General features: G+C 38.1%; 1 protein-coding gene across 1 annotated transcript in view; it reads right to left on the bottom strand.

Annotated features, from left to right (window-relative positions):
* Positions 1–27,022, bottom strand: part of LOC117442575 (CUB and sushi domain-containing protein 1-like) — a 260,136-nt gene that overhangs the window by 216,962 nt on the left and 16,152 nt on the right. The window contains exons 4-5 of the mRNA XM_034078545.2: positions 17,994–18,106; positions 17,060–17,137 (exon numbers count right to left, since the gene is read on the bottom strand). Of these exons, the coding sequence (XP_033934436.1) occupies positions 17,060–17,137; positions 17,994–18,106 (191 nt within the window). The remainder of the gene's footprint in view (positions 1–17,059; positions 17,138–17,993; positions 18,107–27,022) is intronic.

Below are 27,022 nucleotides of genomic sequence, written 5' to 3' on the forward strand. Positions count from 1 at the left end.
ACACACACACACACACACACACACACACACACACACACTTCTCCGCCTCATTCTGTTTTCATTTACTCGTTCGTTATCTAACCAGCTTCAATCTTGTAGGCTACTCACTTCGTTTCTTGTAGCCCTCGAAAGGGTTTTGGAGGTCGATGCCTCGGTGAACGTGAGTTGTTTGGCTTTCTTGTCCGCAGCAGCAGAAAGCATTTTCGAATGTTTGAATGAATCAAAGTGGGTTGTCACCGTCGATGTTCTCTTATGCTCCAACACAGTTGCACGGGGTGCAGAATAGTTTCCCCCCAGACATCGGGGTACTGCTTTGCCCGGTCTTTAGCAGAAATGTTTGTCGGTAAATGAGATGGATTAGATTTTTTCATCTTGGTGAAGAGAAACTCTCGTGTGAGCTCCACACGTTCACTCTACGGTGTTGTTTACCTTCTGTGATGCGCGAGCTGATGACGTCGCGCATCATCAAGACGAGTTCACTTTTTTTTTTCTCAACTTTGTGTGGAAAAATGCGGGGATTATGCGGCCTTTTGATAAATATGCGGCTTTTTAAAAATATGCGCCATTTTGCTGATTATGCGGTAATTTCTGCGATCGCAGAATCACGTTTTTCTGGAGGGTCTAGGTAATGGTTTGTTATTATGATGGTTTGATATTAACGAGGCGGCAGTTAGCAGCTAGCGGCTAGCTAGTCATTATGCTAATGTGACATCAATCGTTCAACCCAGTCTCACGGTATTTCGTGTTCACCAACACGATTTTTAATCTATTGATTCGTGTTCACCAACACGATTTGCCCCTTTTTTTCGTGTTTCACAGCACGATTTTAAAAGCAATGTATTTCTACTGCCTGCAGCACGTCTTTTTCCCCGGTCGGGTCGAGGAAGACCGGAAGCTGTGTGGTTCATAAAAACATGTTCTTACTCAATATCAAGCCACAGTTATTGCTTTTATTTTAAATCGTATCATTTCGGACTTTTGTTGCCGTCTGTGAGGAAAATAAATGGGGCTCAGAGCCTCAGGATACTGAAATCTGTATTTTTTAAATCTTTTTTTCCTTCTAATTTGTTATTCTTTTCAAAATAACACACTGTTATTTACTCACCAATAACACTCAATTATCCTTGCTTTTATTTATTGGTTTAATTCCATAATCTCTGGCTTTTTTGGCGTCCGTCAGGAACTGAATTTCAAAATAAAAATAACCGGAAACAGACGTAGGCATTTCGAGCGATTACCCAAGATCCTCAGCTATGGTTTTTTGAGCTCGCTTATTGGATGTTTTAGCCGCAATGCATGCTGGGATTTGGTGTTTATATGATATGAAATCCGGAAAACATTTTTAAAAGAATAAAATAATACTTAATTCCGAGTGTTCTTGCTTTTCTCTTTGAAAGTCATCACATAACGGCATTGTAATACACGGTTCGGCTGCATTGTATATTACAGATCTGCCGTAGTTCTTTATTTATAGAGCCCTGATGAGAAGACCTTTGGAAAAACTGAGAAAATGCCGCCGAAACTGAATACTTGACGTGGATCATAAATATATTCAACAATTAAACAACATCTTCAATTTCTCTTCACGCAATACGTCTCCTTGCAGTATCAACACTAATTTGGCTGACTTTTACATTTGATCTAATTCACAGTTATATTTACACCATAACGGTGCACAGCTGATATAAAAGGACTTGTAGTTTTTTTTTAAGATATTACTGATTTTCTTTGAATGTAAGAATGTAAATACTGAGTCTGAAATAGTATAGCAATATGCTGTAAAATTATGTGAAAGCATGAATAAAACGTGTCCTACACATAGACTGTATATATAAAGGTCCTACACTAATAATACAACGTTATTATGGCTGTGTGTACCTTGTGTGCACCGCCTAGTGGTTAAAGCACGTTATTGAATTATTGTTTTTATGTGTTATAATATAACACATAAACACAATAATGTACTCTTAATATTTTTTTCATCAAATATTATTTGAATAAAAATATGAAGAGTACATACTTTCATAGGGGGAAAGTAGAAGGTCTGTGATAGAAATATAGAATATAAAAAATCAAGAAGATACTATAAGTGATCTCTACAATAAAACAGTTTAGTGCAGGATGTACAAAGATATTAATAGGAGGAGGAGCAAAACAGAAACACAAATTAATCTTTATTTAAACATTAAATAACAGATTAAGGTCTTCTTTTAAATAAGAAAAACACTTTGGGGGTATCTATCTACAGATAAATATTAAGCCTGACAAAGTACTTAACGTCTAATATATTGCTTTCCTGCAATGTTAACTATGTTGAAGCACTTATTTTAACTGATATTATACATATGAATTATACTCTTATGTATGTAGATAGAATAAGAAATGTGCAGAATATGAATATGTTTAATGGTGGAGGTACACACATATTGATAGATGTCTTGTAATGCACTGTTGAGGAACCTGTGACCAAAGTGTTTCATTCATTGCATAACTACACCGTAGTTGTATATGATATGTCAATAAACCTTTGAAAATCTTGAAAGGGATGTGCAAAATAGCCATAATATACCGTCTTTAATTAACTATTAGTAGAGAATAACGAGTAATGAATATACTTTATTACTCGTTTCCATTCATGTCAATTGCAGATACATGTTTAGTCTTCTCAAGCACCAACTATCAAATATCTCCTGATTGTTGGCACTTGACAATCACCTTACCTGAATTTTACTCAGGTCACGTGTACCTAAAGTCTGATTTAAGGGTTGTTTATATTTCACATAATTAATCAGAATCTGCAAAGTAACTCAAATAAATGCAGTGGAGTAAAAATACCAGGTTAACCTCTGAATTGTAGTGGAGTAGAATTACAAAGTAACAATGAGCTGTCATGTGGGTATATGCTGCGCATTATGGACACAAGCGATTTTCACCCATTTATTAATTATATGTTTTACATTTGATAACACCAATGTGTTTAATACTGGCAACTTCTAATTGTGGGAAAAACGAAAACGTTCAGTAGAGACGTCCCATAGAACATTTTGCGAAACACAATAGCCAGCATGTGTAGTTCTGGGGGGGCGTTCGATTCCAGTTTTGGATAGTCTGGCGTGGTTTCGTTCCATTTCACACAGCTGTTTGACGCTCTGCGTATAACCTTACGGGGACTGTAGTCCTAAACGATAGCTGGGGATTATGGGTAGTGTAGTGTCTTCGGCCATCCTAAACTCAGAAATGTTGACAATCGCAATGATGCTCGAAATGTCCCTTATAGGCCTTTTGAAATTCAGTTCCTGACGGACGCCAAAAAAGCCCGAGATTATGGAATTAAACCAATAAATAAAAGCAAGGATAATTGTGTGTTATTGGTGAGTAAATAACAGTGTGTTATTTTGAAAAGAATAACGAATTAGAAGGAAAAAAATATTTAAAAATACAGATTTCCGTATTCTGAGGCTCTGAGCCCCATTTATTGTCTGAGCCCCATTTATTTTCCTCACAGACGGCAACAAAAGTCCGAAATTATACGATTTAAAATAAAAGCAATAATTGTGGCTTGATATTGAGTAAGAACATGTTTTTATGAACCACACAGCGTCCGGTCTCCCACGACCCGACCGGAGAAAAAGACGTGCTGCAGGCATACAGTAGACTGTATATATAAAGGCTGCAGGCAGTAGAAATACATTGCTTTTAAAATCGTGCTGTGCAACACGAAAAAAAGGAGCAAATCGTGTTGGTGAACACGAATCAATAGATTAAAAATCGTGTTGGTGAACCCATGTAGTAATGAATTACAGCAAACATGTTCAATATATCCAGTATTACAGCTCCTTGGGATGGCAGTAAGACGATATGGGTCCGTTCTTATTGTGCATCCATGGGTAAAGATAAACGCAACTCACATTGGTTTTTCAAACAGCATCTCTGTAAACTACGTGTATTCACTGAATTTCACTCTCTGCCTTTAACGGCTCGTTGTAGCTTCAATAGCTCCAGCCCACACCCTCCCTGTGAGCACAGTGTGCTCTGATTGGTTGGGACACGTAACATGAACATGCCGGGCGGCGCGGTCCCGTGGGTTAGATGCGCGTTCATAATGCAGAGGGAAATAACTCTCAGAATAACGTTATTAGCACATTTTTACAACTTGAGGAACGAATGTTTTTAATAAGGGCTATACAAGTGTTCATACTGGGTAGTTTATTTAGTTTAAAAAAAATTATCCAACGTTTTACAGACCACTCTTTCCCCATGTAAGTCAATGGGAAAAGGTGTTTCTGGGCCCAGCAACCAAACGGAAGTGTAGTACCGCCGTTTGGCCGGCACAAATATTCTCATCAGACTCCGGCGCACTTCCTGGGGGCTTGGTATATGTCTATGTTGGGTTGTGTTCCAATAGTCCATTTAGCTTAGGAACCTTCCTAACGGAGTGAAATGACCCGGAAGTACGTCACTGGCAGGCAGCCATGATAAGTGCCGTTCCAATTCTCTAAATGAAAGTAAAGGAGGTTTCAAACTTCCTTTACAACCTCCTTTAGCTTAGGAACCACTGGACCTCCCTTACCGAAAGGAGAGGACAAAATGCTGCCCCAGAATGCATTGCAGCCACAGCATTTACCGTCACTCAACAGTCGGCCGTTCACGGAAACAACCGATTATGACCGAGAAATTATATCATGAAAGTTACGGTGCTTATTAAGCATTTTAAAACGTATGTGGTAAGTTGCCAAAGTGCTTTGTTCTGAACGTTCATCAGTATTATAATCAAAAAGAGAAATATGAACAGAGTTCAAGGAATAGGAGATAGGGTTAGAATTTAGGAGCTGATTTTTGGATTATTGGAACGCAACCCAGGGCTGCTTCTCAGGTCGATTAAATGAAATCCTTGCTTCCCTCACTTGCGTCGTTTCCCTGCGTTTAGTCCCTCCCACCAGGGAAGCATGGAGGGACGCAAGGAAACCACGAGAAGCAGGGAAATGAGTTTTAAGAGCAATGGGACGTCCTTTCCTCCGGAGCGTTACGTGAAGCGACGTCCGTTTGTGATGACGCTGCACAGCTGTTCGTCTGGCAGCAGCCAGCTCTGTACCCTAAATGATACATTAATTGAAACAAAACATGGTATAAACTGAGGAGTGAGTCCCGTGAGATTCATGTATTTCTTCACTCCGCTGGGGTATTGCTCTCATGTCAAGAAGCAGCAGATCAGTGCATGCACTGCCTCGTCCAATCAGTGAGCGATACACAGTAAGGGTGCGGGGTGAGTATCTGAGGATTTCATCGGAGGATGGTCTGGTGGTTCCTCGGTTATCGCTCCTCCATGATCGCTCCTCGCTCCTCGGTCCTCCGGCAGAAATAAGAGCCATGGGACGGTACTCAAGATGGCGCAGGCAAATCAACTTCCGGTGAGACCGAGGACCGAGGAGCGAGGAAATTAAAATAGTCGACCTGAGAAGCAGCCCAGGTCGACCTGACCGGAGTCACGCTGTGTGTGTCCGTCAGGAAACACGCTGTTTACAAGTAGTTCCAGCAAACATCCACTAATAACCTGCGATGTTAACAACCTCATGATAACCTCATATGTTTTTAACTTAGGATCATACCTGTGTTTAGTCTAGAAAAAGGTAAATGTGTGCATTTTATTATAAAGTTGTGTATATTTACAGACTGTTGCAAAAACTAAGAAGCTTATAAACATCAGGTTTAAAACTAAAAGAGCTTTGAAACACAATGAAAGATGTTTGGAGTTTTTTTTTAGTTATTCATTTAAACTTTTTGTCTAAGAGATGCTGCTTTGAAACCGTTGTTACATACAGTTACGGCATTTCCTGTTTCTGCCGGAGAGAGGGGAGGCCGTCCCAAAGCTTGCTGCTGTATTTACTCCCTCCATCTGACAGGAGGGAGCCTCGTTGAGCTGCGAGTGTGGCTACAGACAGAGTTCACTCCGTCACGGAGGGGTAGGGGTGGTTTGGGATTGTGCCGAAGACATGCTTCCTGCCAGGAAGTATGCTCATTTCATAAAGGGATCAATAGTTAACCTACATGATGATTATGTGTTTGTTAATGTTAGTTTGTTTGATTAATCTGAATCTTTGAGATAGTTAGTTAGTAAAAATAACAACATTTTGAATAAAAGTAGAGTAAAGGTATGCAGGATTTTGTGCAAAGAAAGGCAGAAGATACTCACAGCAGAACAACCTTGATATCTGTTTACTGTTTACTAGTGATTCCTACTTAGCAAACAGAGATCTAAATTCATCTGCAAGAGGTCACTGAGATGTTTGACACTTTGTGCTATGTGAATAGAGAGCATAAACATTTGGAGTGATGTAGAGTAATTCAACATTTGTACTCATGCACAGCCATTTTCAATACTCAGTATACTACTGTATGCTTACAAAAATATATTACCTTTTGACCTCACTTTGTTTATTTTGACAGCTATATTTATCATTAAAACTGACATGATATTAAAATACATTGGAAATAATATTTACATTACAGTTTGTAAATGTATAATATATGTTGCAACTTTTTCCATAGTTTTAAACGTATAACATTTCCAAGGACCTTGAGGTTTTAAGTGTAGAAACTTGTCATACCATCAGTAGTTTCGAGATGATGCTACCTTTCCTTTTTGCTTGCTTTATTAAAAAAAAATGAAAACCTCCAGGGAGGAATTGTGGAAAAAATGGGTTTTAGATTAAACTTTTAAATTAAATGGCAAAAATATTGTGTTGTTGAAATGAAAACCAACACGTGCGGCGATCTAATGAAGAACACTGCCTTCAGTTCTCACATTCATCTCATTCCCTCCTGCTTTTCTCATCCATCTGCATGATCTGGTGTGTTCCTAAAAAAAGAATAGAGCAAAAATGCAAAACACATTGCAATTGTCATCCAGCTCATATTTGGGATCTTCCATTGGTTTTAGACTTTGCTGGCTGAGAGCATCTGCTGCATGCCTAAAACCTAATGTAAATGTAAATGAGACCAGACAACATGACAGAAACCAGTTTAGACCAGCTCTGTCTTAATGGAACTCTGTGGATGAATAATGATGGTTAGCAAAAAACGAAGTATAAAGGGAATGGAAGGATAGAATAAATAAAATGGAAATGAGGTGAATGCTATAAAGGGACTACAATAACACAAAATGAAAAAAAAGAGAATATCCTGGAGAAAGACCAATGTCTGACCTTATAATGTCTCTGTTTCTTTCTTTCCATCTGTTCTTGTACCTGTCTCACATGCCTCTCTTCTGTCTTCCTCATCTGCCTCTGCTCCCACACACTCCTTTACTTTTGTATTCTCGCTTTGCTCACCCCGCTTTTTCTCTCGTACACATTAGCTGCAATTTACAAAGGGGTGCGGATGTGTGGTGCATCATAGAATAAAAGATGGATGAATGATTTGCTGCATTTGTGTGATTGTGTTATGTGTATTATGAGGGGTTGTGAACGTATTGATGCTGTGTATGCGTGTTTGTGTAAGATATGATTCAAACAGAACAAGCTGCTGTGTTTTTGATGTTCTGTCCAAAAATCACCACAGAAACACGCTCTAAAAGCACACTTTCTCAGGCACACTCTCTCATCCCTTTCTCTCTCACTTCAAGTGGCTTTCATTGGCATCAAATACAAAGGTTCATATGTCGAAACAAATCCAGCTCATGCAAACAACCTGAGATTGTAATAGAAAATAAAAGCTGCCAAATATCTAGCAATACTGCTGCTGATGTCAAAAACCCTCAAGCTGACTTAATCCCATATTTGCACTTAAAATACCTTTCAATGTTTAAACACAAGCTTATATTGCATAATAGCATTTCCACATCATCAAAGTGTCTTCAGCAACCCTTCATCTCTAAAAGTCAACTTTTTAGGGAATGTGTAAAAGCTGATTCATTTTCTCGTTGGTGTATGTTATATCTGGCATTTCTGACGTCTGTACTAGAATCCACTTCATATCTGCTGTTCATTCTATAGAAGGAGTTTAAACTCACTAAATGACTAATTTCGTCCTATCATTTGTGATAAAACTTTTCACTATATAATTCCCAGATAGAGCAATGAATGGTGCAATATGCCTTGCATGCCATGTCTGAAATGTTCTTAGATTTAATGCTGCAGTAATGGGATGTTGCTGAATATAATATATCATGTTCTATACTAATATCTAACTTTATGCAACTTTATACCTTTTCCTCATTACAGTTTTGAAGGATATGCTATACTATTAGTTCCACACAATGTATTTGAAAGCTGTTGCTTATTTGTTCATATTCAAATGTTGGTTTCTCTATGAAAGGTGTTTATTAAGTATATATTGCATAGGTTACAGATATATTTTTTCTATCCACTGACAAGCCAGTATTACAATAGTAATACATAAACTGTTAGTTCTAGTTATCACAAATACTTGGGAAGGTGTGTCACGGAAGTTGTTTACCTAAAGGAAACCTATTCATTGTCAGCAGTCAGACTGCTGACAATGAACCCCACGCTGTCCCATACTGCCTAGTTGTTGTCGTGTGCTGTGCTGAAGCGCAATTCTGTATTCAGTGTATTTATTATTATCTGTGTATTTATTCCTATTTATACATTTCCCATCTATTTACCTTTATTTTTTGTATCATTTATTTTGGTACATACTTCTGATAATTGTGTATGTAACTGACTGTTTTGCAATCTGGTTAGACCATCCTTACATTTCGTTACACTGTGCTTGCATTTTTGTAATGACAATAAAGTAATCTAATCTAATCTAATCCATCTAAAACTCAATAACATATAATGTCAAGTTGAAAAATAAAATGTCTTTTATAAATACAAGGATAACAGATGAATGTTTTCTGATCACTTCTTTTTATCATTTAAAAAAACAACAGAAGGTATCACATAAGGTTTCGTCAGATTAAGGTGAAATCATGTTATACATCTGTTTTAGCTCCACTTTTATTCTCCATATATATCAACAGTTTAGGTGAAACTGTGGATGAAGCTACTTTACATTTGTATGCGGATGATACCGTGATGTACTGTGCAGGTCCCTCGATTAAGGAGGCTGTTTTTAACATTATTCAGACTCAGCTCTCTGAACTAAAGCTTCTTTTAAATGTTGAGAAAACCAAGGTAATTCTCTTTTCTAAAGCTAAAAAGACACCAGAGCCTGTTTTGGATATTGTAACTGTGCAAGGACAAGTACTCGAAGTGGTTACCTGTTATAAATACCTTGGTATCTGGCTTGATGATTGTCTTACTTTTAAACTTCATGTCAATCACCTGCTTAAAAAACTGAGGGTTAGACTAGGTTTCTTTTTCAGGAACAAGTCCTGTTTCTCGCTTGAGGCCAGGAAAAGGCTAGTCACGGTGACCTTTTTACCTGTGCTGGACTATGGTGATTTGTTGTATATGAATGCACCTGCCCATTGCCTGAACAAGTTAGATGCCGCCTATCACAGCGCACTGAGATTTGTCACTAATTGTAAAGCACTTACACATCACTGTACCCTGTATAACAAGGCAGGTTTGCCATCACTTACTGTAAAGAGGCTCAGTCATTGGTACACGTTTAAACTTTATTTATAAAGCCATGTTGGGTAAACTCCCGTATTATATCTGCTCTCTGATCACACAGAGAGTTGCAAGCAGCTATTGTCTGAGATCGCATGATGTAGTCCTGTTAGATGTGCCAAGAGCAAGGACTGTCTTAGGTAAGACAGCTTTTATGTGCGCAGCTCCACTTGCTTGGAACAGTCTACAGCTAAAATTGAAACTGAGCAATCTCATTCCTCTGCATGTTTTTAAAGCAAGTCTAAGTTAAATGCTCTTTGAAACTATGGGTATTTGTAAATGTTGATAAGTATGTAAATGTAGCTTGTAAATATGTTGTATGATATCCTCTATTGTTTTATGTTGTTTTATGTTTCATGTGGAACCTAATTGCTGCAGGTCTCCCTTGAAAAAGAGATCTATGATCTCAATGGGACCAATCTGGATAAATAAAGGTTACAAACAAACAAACATCTTTTCAGAACGTTTCTATAAAAAATTAAAGATCTAAATGATAAGCTTAAACTAAAACCAAAGTGTTTCGCATTAGATATTTGAAAGTAGTATTTATCAATGACCTTTGTGACCATTCCTAAATCAGTCTGTTGCAGAGGTGTAGAATCTGTCGTCGATACTAAGCAGGTTAGGCGGCACTAGCAACTCTTTTACGTTAAAGTAGAGGGAGAGTTCAGAACAAAAACACTCTTAGAAACGGGGCAAATTAAACAAGACACACTAAGATATGTACACAAAGGTTGTACAAAACATATAATAACTTTTCTGGTGCTAGTTTTCTTTCCAGTGGAAAGAGTCACAAACCACTGGCTCAGGGAGTTGGACACAAAAAACAGAAAACACTGGCTTGGAGGGCAACGTAAAGACGGATAAACAACAAAAGATATATTTGCATTCAGGATGCAAAGCCGTAAAGCGTACTAGTTTATTTACTCTATTAAAAGAGCCGACAGATGAACCATTAAAAGAATCCTTGGTCAAAGAGTCAATGACAGAGGATGCAAGGGGAAAGAGAGCGTGGGAGAGTCTGTTGGTTTGTGTGTGTACATGTGTGTGATCAGCTGACATGTATTTCAGGTAGGTGCTCTTCAGATGCCTGCTGGATGGGGTGAGAAATGTGTGAAGTGCAGTTTGTTAATATGCTCTCTTCTGCTGCTCCCCTTGCTCTTCTTGTTGCCTCTTATCCACTCTGCCCTCTCTCTCTCCTCCACCTTCCTGTGCTCAAAGGTCATCAAGCTGAAGTCTGCAGCCATCTTCCCGCCAATATTTTGTTTAGCCCATTCGATTTTTCTACATAAATGTGCCTGTTATGATGCTGAGTCATAAAACACAGCATAAAAGAATATTCTTATTGCAACACGCTGCATTAGCGTGAGGTATTCCTGATGAAAACACTGATTATAAATCACACTCTCACAATAATGATTCATTACACTTCTAGGTCGTTGTCTAGGGAGTAAAAGTCCTTAATCACAATCTCTCAGCTTCTCTATAATTATGACACATCCTCAGCAGTAAGCTAATGTTACCGCTGAGAGAGGGCATCTGCAAATGCAAGATGGGCTGATTTAAGTTGAACTATTTTACATTCTATCTATCTATCTATCTAACTATCCATTTTCCATCTATCTAGTATGACTTAAGGTTCTAATCAATAGTCAGTGTGAGGATTATTCATAAACGTATCACTCTCAAACTGATTTAAATGTACTCTCATGTGTGTCTGTCTATTACACTGTGCTTTAATATAGGCTAGAGGCTGCTTCAGAAAGTCTTTTAGATTATGATTCATAAGCACTCCATTCTCTAGACAGGTAAAAGTCATTATCATCAGTCTCTGGTTCTGTGTAATGGTTATATAATGCATAATTATTTGCCATACCACTCTAATGTCACTAGTGGGATACATAGAGTGTTGTTTAAAGACAGGCTCGGGACCCAAAGTGGACCCTAGCTTTAGTTTTTTAAAACTGTATTAATGATCTATGATCCCAGATTGATGAATTTATTGAACAACATTATAGTGACCTATCTAAGCCTTCGACCGAATGTGTAAACCCACATTTACTCAGTTTAGGTCCCCATTATAAAAAAGGCTTGTATGTTTTAATCAACACGATATCACGGCAAGACGTGAACATGTGACGATTTACCATGCTGGGAGACGTGAAGATGTCACGATTTCATCCCTTCAAACGTGACAGTTACACGGTATTGTTAATCCATGTTAACCATTGGAGAAATAACCGGAAATGCCAAGCAAATGCTACCCCGACTGTCGGTTGTTATTGTCAATATTAGTATAATAATGATTTATTTTTTAATATTCACACTCGATTACGCACATTTTCTTGTTACCCCAGCTGGTCGACACCTCTTTTAGCAGAAACAAAGGATAAATTAATGTATTAAATCGATGTTAATCCATGCGTGTGGATGTGGAATTAACGGACGTGACGTTGTGCGATTGAGTTGCCAGGCAACAGCTTCGGTTCATGTTAATTTACAAACTCTTCAACTACAACTGTAGTTATATTTAAAAACATGTTAGAAGGCCTCACGAAATACTTGAATGCAAATTCAAATGTAAATGTGAAGGAATTTGTGTATAACAAAATACATCGGTGATAAATGAAACCGGAAACTGACGTAGGCAAGATCCTCAGCTCGATGATTGGATGGTTTAGCCGCAATGCATGCTGGAATTTGGGGTTTATGTGATGTGAAATCTGAAAATGTTTTTTAAAAACAAAATAAAACTTTATTCCGAGTGTGCTTGCTTTTCTCTTTGAAAGTCATCACATAACAGCATTGTAATACACGGTTCGGCTGCATTAAATATTACATATCTGCCGTAGTTCTCTATTTATAGAGCCCTGCTGAGAAGACTTCTAGACAAACAGGAAGAACTGCCGCCAAAACTGAAAACGTGACGTGGATCATAAATATATAAGCAATTAAACAACATCTTACATTTATTTTCACACAATACGTCTCCTTGCAATATCAACACTAATTCGGCTGACTTTTATATTTGATCCGATTGGGAGATAGGCTGTATTTACACCATAACGGTGCAGAGCTGATAGAAAGGGACACCTGGTGGTTAAAGCACGTTATTGAATTTTATTATTTTATTATTAGATATTAATAGGATCCTTATAAAGTATATTCATTACTCGTTATTCTCTACTAATAGTTAATTAAAGACTGTGTTGTCACAACAGACTGTATATAATGACTAGTTTCCACACCCCTTCAAGATTTTCTAAGCTAAGGTTTATTGACATATTATACACAACTACGGTGTAGTTATGCAATGAATGAAAAATTTGGGTCGCAGGTTCCTCAACAGTGCATTACAAGACATCTATCAATATTGTGTGTATACCTCCACCATTAAACTGTCATTCTGCACATTTCTTATACTATCTACATACATGTTATAAGAGTATAATACAGTATAATATCAGTTTAATAATAAACAAATAATAAACAAATAAGTGCTTAAACATAGTTAACATTGCAGGAAAGCAATTATATTAAGTACTTTGTCAGGCTTAATATGTATCTGTAGATACAAATGTCACTGTGTGTGCTGTGTGCTCTGCATGTGTGACCATTAAAGAGGGTTTCATCCCTCCATATTCTTCTTCTATACCCCCAAAGCTTTTTTCTTATTGAAAAGAAGACCTTAACCTAAATTACTCTTTAATGTTTGAATTAAGCCTTATTAGTTTGTCTATTTTGCACATCCTCCTATTAATATCTAATAATAAATAATCAAATTCAATAACGTGCTTTACCCACCAGGTGTCCCTTTCTATCAGCTCTGCACCGTTATGGTGTAAATACAGCCAAATTAGTGTTGATACTGCAAGGAGACATATTGTGTGAAAAGAAATGTAAGATGGTGTTTAATTGCTTATATATTTATGATCCACGTCACGTTTTCAGTTTTGGCGGCACTTCCTGCTTGTCTAGAAGTCTTCTCAGCAGGGCTCTATACATTGCGGCGAAACCATCCAATCATCGAGCTGAGGATCTTGCCTACGTCAGTTTCCGGTTTCATTTATCATCGATGTATTTTGTTATACACACATTCCTTTACATTTACATTTTAATTTGCATTAAAGTATTTCGTGAGGCCTTCCAACATGTTTTTAAATATAACTACGGTTGTAGTTGAAGAGTTTGTAAATTAACATGAACCGAAGCTGTTGCCTGGCAACTCAATCGCACAACGTCACGTCCGTTAATTCCACATCCACACCAGATCTACACGCATGGATTAACATCGATTTACTACATTAATGTAGCCTTTGTTTCTGCTAAAAGAGGTGTCGATCAGCTGGGGTAACAAGAAAATTGGCGTAATCGAGTGTGACTATTAAAAAATAAATCATTATTATATTAATATTGACAATAACAACCGACCGTCGGGGTAGCATTTGCTTGGCATTTCCGGTTATTTCTCCAATGGTTAACATGGGTTAACAATACCGTGTAACTGTCACGTTTGAAGGGATGAAATTGTGACATCTTCACGTCTCCCAGCATGGTAAATCGTCACATGTTCACGTCTTGCCGTGATATCGGGTTGGTTTTAATGAGCATGGATCCCATGGTGAGAAACTAAACGGATTGGCCTCCAAAAAGCTTAAGGGAGCCCAGAACTACACCGATAATAGTCATTATCATTATTCTTTGGCTCCAAATTGTGATTAAACATCGTTCTCTGCAGGGTAGCAATCGTTTTACAAGGGGGAAAGCTTACTTTGGAGAGTCTTGAAGCACATACAGAACCACTGGTGAACACTGTGGTTTTACATTGTTATGAAACCCACACAGGATTATGTGCAACGGAATCTGGACCACACTTACTGACTTTTTACAGGTGAGATTTACTGCCTGTAGTTAGCTTGTGTTTCAAGTTAATATTTATTTACGAAACATAAATAAAATAATGTTGTCAGCGTGGGAGAAAGCTCCAGAGACCATGAAAAGAGACATACTTCGCAACAGGATCTTTTTTTGTTACTTGGCACTTCTTGTAACAAGCAAATGCAAAAACGTTTGACTAAGCAGAATGACTTTGGGCAATTCTCTCACACGAAAACATGTGTGCGAGTGTTTTTGCATATATGTCTATATCTGTGCATGCTTGTTATTTTTTTTGTAATCTACAGTAGATTGTGTGAGATCCAAACTCTTCTGAGCCCCACATCAGTGATAAAAATAACAAATTGATTTGCCCAGGGAGCTCTTCACGCACGCACGCACGCACGCACGCACGCACGCACGCACGCACGCACACACACACACACACACACACACACACACACACACACACTCAAATAGCTACAAGTGTAATCTTAATTGCTGCAACACATGTAAAATCACACAAGCACATACGATTTCTTCTTCACATACAGACACAAAAACACCATACGAATGGTAATTGCAGGAGCACATGCTTGGCTGAGCGTGTAAATCAGTAGAATTATTGATGAGGGTCTTATTATGGAGCTAAACCCTAAGGAATGGATCAGGTATGAGCTTGAGTTTACGTGATGATTAAAAGCCTCGGTCACATGATCTGAATACAGTTTCAGAGGCATCTCAAGCTGCTTACAAATATGTCTGCCATTTGTAGAAATATGCATTGCATCAATCATTAAAATTCATTGTTTTTCTGCCTTGTGGTCAACATAATATAGAAGTTTATTAGAAATCCCATTAGCTGCAACTGAGCTATTACGCCTCTAACACCCATTTAAACACTACAAGCACAGAAGAGTTAGTTGGTTTTTATCTGTCTTTTTAATGTGATTTATTAAATAACAACCAATTTGTAATCCTCTCTACAAACACTAGTGAAGGTGGTTCTTCTGATGTTAAGATATCATGAAGCTTAACTTGAGCAAATAAGTAAATGCCTAACATAGAAACTAGAGGTATATTTTATTGGCCTAAATACCAAAATAAACTGCAAAAATGGTCACCTACTCTCGAAAAATAGATGCCAGCATTACAATGTGACCTTCTCTGACAAAGCTTTGCTTTTGTTTTCAATCATCAATCAATGTTTATTTATATAGCCCAATATCACAAATGTTACATTTGTCTCCGTGGACTTCACAGTGTGTACAGAATATCAGTATGACAATACGACACCCTCTGTCCTTAGACCCTCACATCGTACAAGGAAAAACTTACAAACAAGGAAAACCCCCACAGTTTAAAGGGGAACATTTAGTTGTGTTTCCATTGTATTCCTCTAATACACCCAGGAAGCTTACAGTCAGTTTCCTTCACATGAAAACATGGGGTTTGTATGTGATAAAATCCACACATGGCATCTTGCCTGAGATATGAGAACAAAGTCAATCCTGTTCATCACAACAAATGGGAAATCAATTTAATAATTTAAAGCATCTAAATTACAGCCTCAAAATGCAAAATAATATAATAATTATCTTTGACATGTAGTCATGCTTTGTGCTCTTGGAATAATAAAAAAATTAAAGGCTTTCACCATGTCAAAAACAGAGATGTGAAAGGCACAACAACATCTACTTAAATCCTTTTTAAATGACATGTAGGGTATTATGCAAGCAAAGAGCTTGCACATGAACAGTAGGGGAGAGAGGAGAGCCGAGTGAAAAATAATGTAGCAGACAGAAACTAAATGGACTTTTTTTGTATTTGTGTACTTATCCTCCATATACTAGCCCTCATTAATGTCCACTATAGGACTGTACTATTTCTCTTCTGGCTTACAATACAAAATGTACCCACCTGAGGGAGAATACACTGTCACTTTGCAGGATTCTTGGCTGCACTTTCAGAGGGAACAAAAAAATGCATTGGGCACATTTCCAGCTTTGTCGTGAAGAATCCGAACGCAAAACCACCAGACTCTACTTGAAATTTAGAAAGTTAGATTGAAATAGAAAGCAGAAATGGATATACAAGAACTTGTCCATTGGGAAGCAATAGCTACGCCAGCAGAAATTGAGTCATTATGCTGCATTGAGTTTATTATGGACTGTAGCAGATTATTCTTGTGACACCAGCTGAGGGAGGTTTACTGTGTGTGGCAAAAGAAGACTTGAAACGTTATCCAACCAAAATAACAGCGACAAAATGCTACGGTATTTCAGTTTATTAGTGACAAGTATTTGTAATAAGGATGTTTAGATTTCATTGGTTGGTTTGTATTGAACTGAAAAAATTGATTGTTCCCGTAGCATAACATAAAATGTCTTTACAAATACTAGGTGTATTTTTAAAACATATTCACTTCTATGAATACATTTGACTTCTGTAAGCACAAATATTTATGGATTTTGGTTTTTATTTTGAACCTTGTTGCTCTTGCCACATCACACCAAATGTGTTTAACATTAGTTTAAAAAGGTTTTTCAACATGGCGTAGAGTCACACTGCAAAAGCAACAACACAACAGACAACAGTTTACTTACAGACGGCATTTTTGTGACTGGAGTCTTTACTGGGCATCATCTTCACCCCTCTGGACTTCAACTCTATTGCTTTCTTCACTGCAGAATGGAAAGGAAAGGGAGTTAATTAATTTAATTATGAATAATGCTTTATTAAACTTAAATTACTGTACATCTTTTAAGCATTGCCATTTAGTATGCATCAGCTATGCATGCAATTCAGAAAGTGCTTCCAGCTTCTCTAATAACAAACCTACAACAGTGCAACAGTGGCAGGAATTGAAAATTAGAACAAGGAAAAAAGACGAGACAAGAGAGAAGAAAATAGGGAAAAAACAAAGCAGTGGAGCAGCATGGAAATGAATTCCATCTATTTCATCCTAAGTAGCATCATTACAGGGAATAACAGAAAAGTCTGTGTTGAAACCAAACGTCATTCCACGAGAAACAGACCTCACATACACACAGACACACACATACATACAGAAGACCCAGAGAGACAGACAGAAAGGAAACGACAGGAGTACCAAGACAAGAGCATGGGAGCGACCACAGTGGAAGAAAGAAGCAGCATAAAATGAAGAAGAGCTGGAGACGCACAGCAAGATATACAGGTCTTGGGTCATCCTGTTTTGGGATGGAAGTAGCCAATTAAATCTGAGCTGCCACGTGGAAACTAATATGCACCTTAATATGCTAATTAAGTAATACGACCAGTCAATTAGATGACAGAAAGGTCCAGGAAGTCCACTCAGGTGGTTTCAGACTTCTGTCCTTAATAATTGGCTTCCTCAATTACAGTTAATATAAATATTCTGCAATAAATGTACTATATATGTCCAGTACTATCTTTTGTTGTTATGGGTTTGTAGGTATGTATTGTAAGTACAGTGCTAGTGTCTAACATGCATGGAGGCATAACATGGAGGCAGAGAATACAAGAGACTGAAAGTACCTTGGTATTGTGCACTGAATCCTTTCCTTCGATGGTTGCTATCTGAGGTGAAATGTATCCGAAGCCAGTTCTTATTCGAGATCACTGGTGATGGCAGGGTTGTACCAGTCAGCCTGGAAGTAAGCAAATACCAAATAATTTATAAAAAATACAAACAAAGTAGTAGAAGAACACAGGCATAGACAAATGCAAAACAAAACATACCTAATGATTTTCACATCTTGTAACGATCAGGACTTTGTTAGCCTTTCTAAATTAGAGATGAGTTGCACATTGATGTAATTGTAAATAAAATACAATAGAAACCGACCAGGCCAATAGGAAAGGGAAGATTTAGCAACATTTAAGCTGAGGTTGTTGTAGACCCACAGCATTCACCACAATCACACAGAGGCCCGCTCCAACGAATACACTGTTAGTTGAATTATTGTTATTGTTTTGTTTATGTGCACATCATTTCTGTAGGGTACACATTGATGGTGAGCATCACGCTTACAGAGAGATGATGTCTTCTTCAAGAGATTGACATGTATGTAATGGCTCTCTGTTGCGGTACATGCACTCAGGTTATGGGTGTGCTCATGGAAGACAAGCCTACATATTTCAATTTGAGGTAGGTAAAACCTTTCTAACACAAATGCTGTTTTTAGGGGAAAGTCACCAAAATGTGGCCATGTAATTACAGACGGCAGCATGACCAATTTCTGTTGTGAAATTACTCATGACAAACAAAAGACGGTGTAGCATACAAAACAAAGAACTTGAAAATGTAAATAACTGCACGATCTAAATTACCTTCTCTGAGAGCCTGTAAAAAAATCGACAAAAACATCCCTATTTAAATCAGAACTTTCCGAGAGTTTAACGTGTGATTATAATGTCACTTTGCATTATCCTCTGAGGTGCAAAGGCTGGCTGCAATTTAAGAAGATTTTAGCTGAAAGACAAATTGTTCCACTGGCTTGAAATATGTGGACGAGGGAATTGAATGAGTGATATTATCCCTTCCCATAATCACACCACTGACCAGAAGTGGAGCACAGCACTTGTCCTGGGTGCAGTGTAACTCCCACGTGAATTATTTACAATAGTTTCTTGAGACAGGTTACATGTTAAAGTGCACTAAGACACCAAGAAGCGAGGATATAAGTAGTATAGTGGAAGAATTGAAAGCCAATGGTAATAATCATAATAGTGGTAGAAAGTCAGCAAAGTTCACATCTTCAAAAACACTTGTTTAAGCATCATCACCGAGATGATGAGTTGGTTGCCTATGGTAACACTTACATCAGCTTTAACTGCTCTCACATTTATTTACTAACAGCAACCAAGGGGGTAATAAAGAAAACTTTGAAAAATGTGAGGGTAATAGTGCACTGAGATGAAAAAGGAAATTATGTAAGAAACTGCATGGAAGTCAATGTTCTACCATCCTCCCTAGAGCAACAAGAGCCACTCTAATTGCCCTTTAATAATGCCACAGGTATACTGAGTAGATAGAGAGACTGTAAGGGAGGGAGGAGCACTGATAAGGAAAAGGGCAGACACAACATATGAGGATTGATCAAATAAATATTAGGAGACCTTGTTAAAGGCCCTTATTGAGGGATTATTACTGAAGACAGTGAGTTCAGTCTCTGTTAATACAGTCGGGAAGGTTATCAAACAAAAAAGGACCGCTCAAGAGAATAAGAAAAAATGAATATAAAGAACGTCAGATGGGATGAAGCTCTGCCCGAAGGCAATCTAACTGTTTAGTATCAAATAGATTACAGTAGAGCAGAGTGTTATCTCTCAGTCTCAGCGAGTGGTCTTTATCAGTTAGTGTGGTTACATACACATGCATGTAGTGAGACTCACAGTAATGACATATATGAGACATGAGTGCAAGAACCAGAGAACAAAAAGTTTGAGGGCATTTTGAGGTTGGATAGCGAATATAGTGCACTTTATATTATTTTCAGCAAAAAAACAATGCATCCCACCCTAATGACCCCCATAGATATGTGTTTTAGCAACATGGATGTGCAGTTAAGTTAAGTATAACATTAGTGAGCTTTTCAGCCTAAGAGGATTTTTGTTACCCAAGTCTCAAAGCACTTTTCATTCTAGTTATTTTTGTAAGTGTGTGATTGTATCTCATACTCTGTACTTTTTGAATCAGGCTTTTAAAGAAAATGTGCTCCGACAATACATAAGATTCACATGATGAAACTGTTAACTGTAATATAACAAAATGGTCTTGGACTGTTTTCAAACAATTTTGCACTTAAAACATTTTAAGAGAGATACATTTCCCAGAGGGGTCTGTATGCATGGTGATGTGCAAGATGTTTGGCCTCTGAATTACTACATGTGTGTTACTTTGCAAATGTTGGTGATTTGGTATACAATTTCTGCACTGTAATCAATCTATTATCGCAGCTTTAACACAATTAAAGAGGTCGCTACTCTTCAAACTGTGCTTTTGGAGTAAGAGTTTAGCTTTATGGTTGAGGAAAACAAAGTTCCATGTTGCATTTTGTAAGAACTATTATGTTTAAAAGCCCAAAAAGATAGGAAAATAAGATGAATAGAGATACAAAGACTTAGGTCTGCTGTATCTCTTCTATAATTCATGAAGACTGGCCAGCTGTCGGACATTGGAATGAGGCAGAGACAAGAGGTCAGACAGGTGGATGAGAGAGGGATCGGAGTGAACATTAAAGAAAAGGAAAGTAAAGAAGGAGGATCAAATGAGAAGAGAAGAGGTGGAACTGATGAAAGGCTTAGTTCAAATAATACACATGAAGGGGAGAGAGAAGAGGCGAGACAGATAATAAAGGACAGGTTGGACACAAACTGGTAAGCAGGTAATAGGACGACAAGCAGAGAAACCATCCAATGGACGGCAAACTTACAAGGTTAAAGTAAGCAGAGGAGAAAAAGGACGGAGAAAAACCGGCGAGGAAACAGAGGCTGATAGATGGAGAAGATGGTAGAGGAGGTGAGAGCAGGACATTCACTTAAATGAACAGAAGGAGAGAGGTTACACAAGCTGCGAGGAGAGGTCCAAAGTTGAAAAAGGGGGGACAAGGAGGCAGCTCTAAATGAGGTTAGACATTACAAATGCCAGGTTGCAAAGGATGGAGACAAATGAGAAAACTGAGAGAAACTGGAAGGAGACGAGGGACTGGAGAAAGGAGAGGCTGGAGAACCCAAAAGATAAAAGAGAAGAGAACGTTTCCAATGAAGACTAATAACCACTATGAAGATGAAACGAAGAGGAAAGTGCACTAGATATGAGAGGAGAGGTTTGACAGACCTGAGAGGAGTAGATAATAGGAGAGTAGAGGCCAAGTCAGAAGAACAAGAGAGGAGAGGGGGACAAAGGATCCAAGAGCAGCATAGAAGTATTTCTGTGCACCTCTCTATTATTAGATTATTACACAAGCTTTTTGCTGATACATGAACATCACAAAGACACAGAGATAACTGTGTACTGCCTGGGCACTGTTGTGTTGGCCCTTGTCCTCCCTATTGGCTCTTCGAATTGCTAGCAATACATTATTTTAAGTGTTTTCTACTGCTGCACTCATTGGCACGTCCCTGTGAATGTGAGCATCTGCAAAATGACAAAAAGGCACTGCAAAATAAATGATTGGATACAAGTCAGAAAAGTTAGAAAAGCATTATCCAAAACAGATAGCTGTTTATTCTAAGTGCTTTGTGAACAATCTTGGTACACCGCTACTTTTAATTTCATAACACACCCACGCACTCACACAGAAACACACAATAGCAGAGCCAGTAAACATAATTTAAAATGTAGATGTAATAACAGGAAAAGAGAGGTGTTTCAAAGTGGAGAAAAGAGACCAAGAGAAGGCTGGTGGTTACAAGCAGGGGAGCAGAGGCAAAGAAGATGGGGAACAGCGGAAGCAGTTTAGAAAAATAAAAAGCGACTGGAAGGGAGGAATAAAATTAGATGCAATAGAGGGACATAAGGGGAAAGCAAAAAGGAAGAAAGAGGCACGAAGCACTGCGGATGGTTCATCCACATTTGCTGCAGGCCTGTTGTGGTGCCCTCTGAATTGGCAGACAAGGCCAGCCAATCCCAAATTTCAGTAAGGGGACCAGAGGGTCTGTTGAAATGATCGGGGAATTACACAGCTAAACTTTCCAGAGAGCGCCTGCCAAGGTCAGGGTGCTAGAAAATAAATGATGGCCGATTGTTAAACCTCACATTTATGAGCGATGCAATGCAGGCTCCGTGATGAAAAAAATGGATCAACACTTAACGCAGTTCAAGTTATTTCAGCAGCGATGGGAATGTGCTTCATTGTCTTGTCTACATTTGTATTGGGGTGGAGTAAAACCCTCACAATTCTGTCGCTGGGGATGTGTGAGCTGTATGGTCATCAAGTCTGTTTAAGCTAGGCTAATGACTCTGATAGGGGTGTGCCTTTCCTTTTCTTTTGTCTGTATTAAACATGTCAGCATTGACATTAGCTTAGAATGCTGCTATTTGCAGATCATGTTGCCCATCATGAAGAAGTTTAGTGGGATTTGTTTAGGGTTAGAACAACAGGACCTTAATGTTGATTGAAGGAACCAAGAGGAGACACACCTGGCTAATGGTAAGGATGCCTTGCCAGGTAACTCCTAGGGGCATCTGAGGAAGGGCCAGCACAGGCTTGAGGGGCTACACCTATCACCTGGCATTGACCGACACTCTGGATCTCTCAGAAGGAGGGAAAGAGGTTTTCAACCAACATGACATCTGGGCTGCTCCTCTAATTATTTGGCTACTGAATGAACAGATGTTGCCCTGTTAAATGACTAGGAAATGACCTGGATAAGAACATAGAAAATAGATGACTGAATGTAAATTACTTTGCCACAAGTGTTTCTACGGCAGCTAATAAAGTAATTAAAAATGAAACTGTATGTGTGTGACTGTGAGAAAGAGAAAATAATGATTGTTAGAGAGGAGAAGAGACAGAGAAAAAGAGACAGATGGGAAAGTCAGAGGTAATAAAAAAGAGAGTGGGGTTATAAAAATACCATTGCTTCGCAGATATTTTGTCATATTAGGGATCATTTTAAATGTTATCTGGTGATTGTGCTGGATGCAAAGGTGGCTGCTCACAAGTACAATTCATCCTGAGGGAAACTAAAAAGTAAAATGTCTTGGCAATGCATCTAAAATTGTCAAGATTAATTTAGATGTCATTAAGAACCTGCTTGTGGTACTAATGGAAACGTCAAGGGCTCACCAAAGTCTTAAAGATTAATTATTTGGGGATCATGGATAGGTGTGTCAATTTTATTTTTCAAGGATGACTAAAAACACTTTGAAATACATGAGCAAAATTGGTTTAACATGCAAATCATTGAATGTGTGATTAACTCTATGACAAAATAAATTAGTTTTGGTGCACTTTTACAGACTGCAGGTGTCATGGATTAAGGATGGAGACTTGTGGGTAATAGTTTCATCGTATTATATGTAGTGACCGTGTTACTCAATTTAAGAAATAATTGACAATTAAGGCCTCACATTTAGTCAGAAGTCTGTAAAAGATAGGATAGGAAGAGATTCATTTGATGCGAACATTTAGAGATTCCATCAGCGTCTTTAAATCAGCATAACAAACCCCTGCTTATTCAAATTCCTCCACTATCATGGTGATGATACATTACAGCTAAATGTGGTTGTCACTACCGGCAACTGAGTTAAAATCAATGTGAACGATGTAGTGAGCAATAAGGAACAAAATACGATTAATTGCTGTTGGTCGTTCTCCTTGGATATACAGTAATGGCCTTTAGCAGAGCAAGAATCATTCATTTGTAGGAAATGACATAACTAACAATGTTGGGATTGAGCATTTCAGTTTGTCCTGAATTTTAAAAGACTTAGATAAAAGAGGAGAGGAAGACAGTAAATGGTTAGAAATACATGAAGAATGGGTATTTCTATTTCTTTATTAGGATCCCCATTAGCACTAGCATGAGCATTGGCTATTCTTCCTGGGGTCCTCACACACTCAAAACATACATAAACATACAGGGTAGCCACAGGGAGAGTTTGGAGTGCAAGGAAAAACAAAGGAAAGATCAAAGTGTGTAGTTTAAAAGCTGGGAATACCTGCTGTAAACATTATACAATTGATAAAGTAGGTAATCAGAAAGAAGTCTGTTGTAGTTTGAAGATAAAAGCAACATAACAGATAACATCATATACTCCATCTAAAGCCTTTTTTCAAGATAAGATGTTTATGTCTTCTTCCTATTCAGGTCAACACAATCCCAGTACATGCAGATAAACATGTTTACTGAAACAAGTACTTTGTAAAATAAGCAATATGGTCCCTATATATTATATGCGAAAAAGACAAATACAAAATACAAGGCGCCTCTTCCAAACCGCAAAGCCATTGCTGTTACACTTTGGAATTTCAACTTTCTGAAAATGTCTTCTCTCTGAATTTGGCTTACTGGTCTGAACACGATCTTCATATTGATTCAATGAAGATGTGAACATCCATGCACTAAGAAAGGCTTCAGACCTCCTCAACTGCATACAGTAGCAATACAATGTTTGCATTCCATATTTATACTTGTTAATAATAAATATAAACAAATATATACTATAATGCATGCACTCAGTGTTGTAAAGCCATTGGACTACTACAGAAGGCACAATAAAACACATGCCTGGAGGTCCTCTGTCTTTCTGACCCCATTCCTGGCACTCAGTTGCCTGCCTTCTATCTCTGCCCCATCTTTTGTGCGGTCTTCTTTATATTTCACAAATGATCCAGGTGAAATAAAGTTCACACTAGCCATTAACTGTCCTGTGCACCCAGTCTGTCCTCACCCTAAAGGCTAGTTTCAAACATCTATTCTAAACACAACGTCTGACTTCACCCATTGGAATGTTTTGAAGCCTCGAGCTTGGCAGTTTGCCCTTTTCCACCTTTGTTTTGTGTAAGTATATGTGAGGGTTGTGAGGGTTGGGCCACCAAACGTTGAAGAATATATTTTTATTTGACCAAAATATAACTTTTCCAATTTGGGTGCATAGAGTATCTATCTACCTCTATCCATCTTTGTCAACTGAAATCACGCTGTAAAAAGGTTGCAACTATTAGATGAAAAAATGGACTAATGCAAACTGGGCAATGCAGATTGCAACCTGTCAATCACAGGTGGGGTAGGTAAGTTTCAGAAACCGGCTCGAGTGCACTAAAATTTGAAAGTACACAGCCGAAAAGATTCCGCCCCTTCCTTCAGACTTCCTTACAGAGCACCTCCTCCAACACACATGAACGCGCACATGACGTCAGCAGACTGGTGAAAGTGGCCGCCTGTTGCTGGCGAATGCACGCCCAATGAGGGCACGAGATACATTTGTGCGTGCACGAGATGGAAGGCTGACAGACAAGGCGGCAATCCAATCGATTGGTTGTACTTTTTACAGTATTACCGCTTCCACAGATGACGTTTTTTTATGGATTTTTTGTCAAAGCACTTCAGATATTCATTGCTATCGGATGTTAAGAGCATTCCATGGAATATAACAAAAAGTGTATCTCGAGCCGGTTTCTCAAACTTACCTACCGCACCTTTAAGCTTACAATGCTTAATCTTCTATTTAACTCTAAACTATTTTAAATCAATACTTAAAACTCACTTTTTCTCTCTGGCTTTTGTTTAATTATCTATTTATTCATTTATTTAGTTATTTATTTATTCATTTAGTTCTTTATTTTAATATTTATAACATAACATAGGATTTCATAAAGTATTTTTTAAATAGTTTATACATTATTCGAATATAGGAATAGTAGATAGGATTACTTAAAATATAGTAACTTATATTTCATATTTTTTTCCCTTTAGACCCTTGTGGTTTATTCTTAAAAACCCTTACCCTCACCTTCCCCCCCATTATGGCCTTGGAGAGGGTAACGGGGTACAGAGTCGCTTAGATAAGCAGGGAAGTGCATCTGACGAAGAGATAGGTTGTTGTGCTCCCTATCTCCCTATTTCTTATCCTATATCTAATAGAACTGCTCGGGTCTTGATAGATTGAGTGGGGAAGTTCATGAGATCTTTCTAGAGGGTTATCAAGAATAACTTTTATTCAATGACCTTTCCCCTCTCTGTCTGTGTCTGTGTATTCTATTGTTCCGATTAACCCAGCCAAATCTTTTTTCTTGTTTTGTATCTATATCTACGCCGGGAACCGGAGTCGAGGCTGATCCTCTTGCTGTAGTCCTGTGTCCTGGATCCTATATCCTGAGTTCTGGATTAAGTTGTGGACGTTCGGGTCGTGGCTGAACCTGTCTCTGCCTAGGTCTCGTCATGCTGCTTCCCTGAAGGCTCCCACAGGATTGTAGCTGACATTCTCGTGGATTCATCTTCTTATTACAGACACATGCATTTCCTAACATTCGGTCGATATGCTGTAAAATGTATTATCTCTTCGATTTACACACAGCATCTATTGCACGTCTCTCCGTCCTGGGAGAGGGATCCCTCCTCTGTTGCTCTCCCTGAGGTTTCTCCCATTTTCCCCTTTAAACTGTGGGTTTTCTCTGGAAGTTTTTCCTTGTACGATGTGAGGGTCTAAGGACAGAGGGTGTCGTTTTTCTCATACTGATATTCTGAACAATCTGTGCTGTTGTATTAGCTGTAAAGTGTCTCTACTGTAGGCTATTTTTATTATATGTACAGCACTTTGGCTTGACCAAAAATCATTTATAAATGTGCTATATAAATAAAACTTGATTTGATTTGATTTGATAAATGGGACCATCTGTTACACAATTATCATCATACTGTATTGATGAAGACCTGAAGCTAGACATTAACATCATACACTTTAAGATGAAGTGAGAAGTAGGGCAATGTTCTCATAGACTTGATATAATAGGACCTCTGCATTTTTTTCACTTTTCAAAAATTGAGGTTGCTGCTTGGTTTCAAAACATAAAAACCGGATGAACATGTCAGATTAACCAGAGAATAGTCTTTTA

The sequence above is a fragment of the Pseudochaenichthys georgianus genome, chromosome 3, assembly GCF_902827115.2.
Source record: "Pseudochaenichthys georgianus chromosome 3, fPseGeo1.2, whole genome shotgun sequence".
Taxonomy (NCBI): Eukaryota; Metazoa; Chordata; class Actinopteri; order Perciformes; family Channichthyidae; genus Pseudochaenichthys; species Pseudochaenichthys georgianus.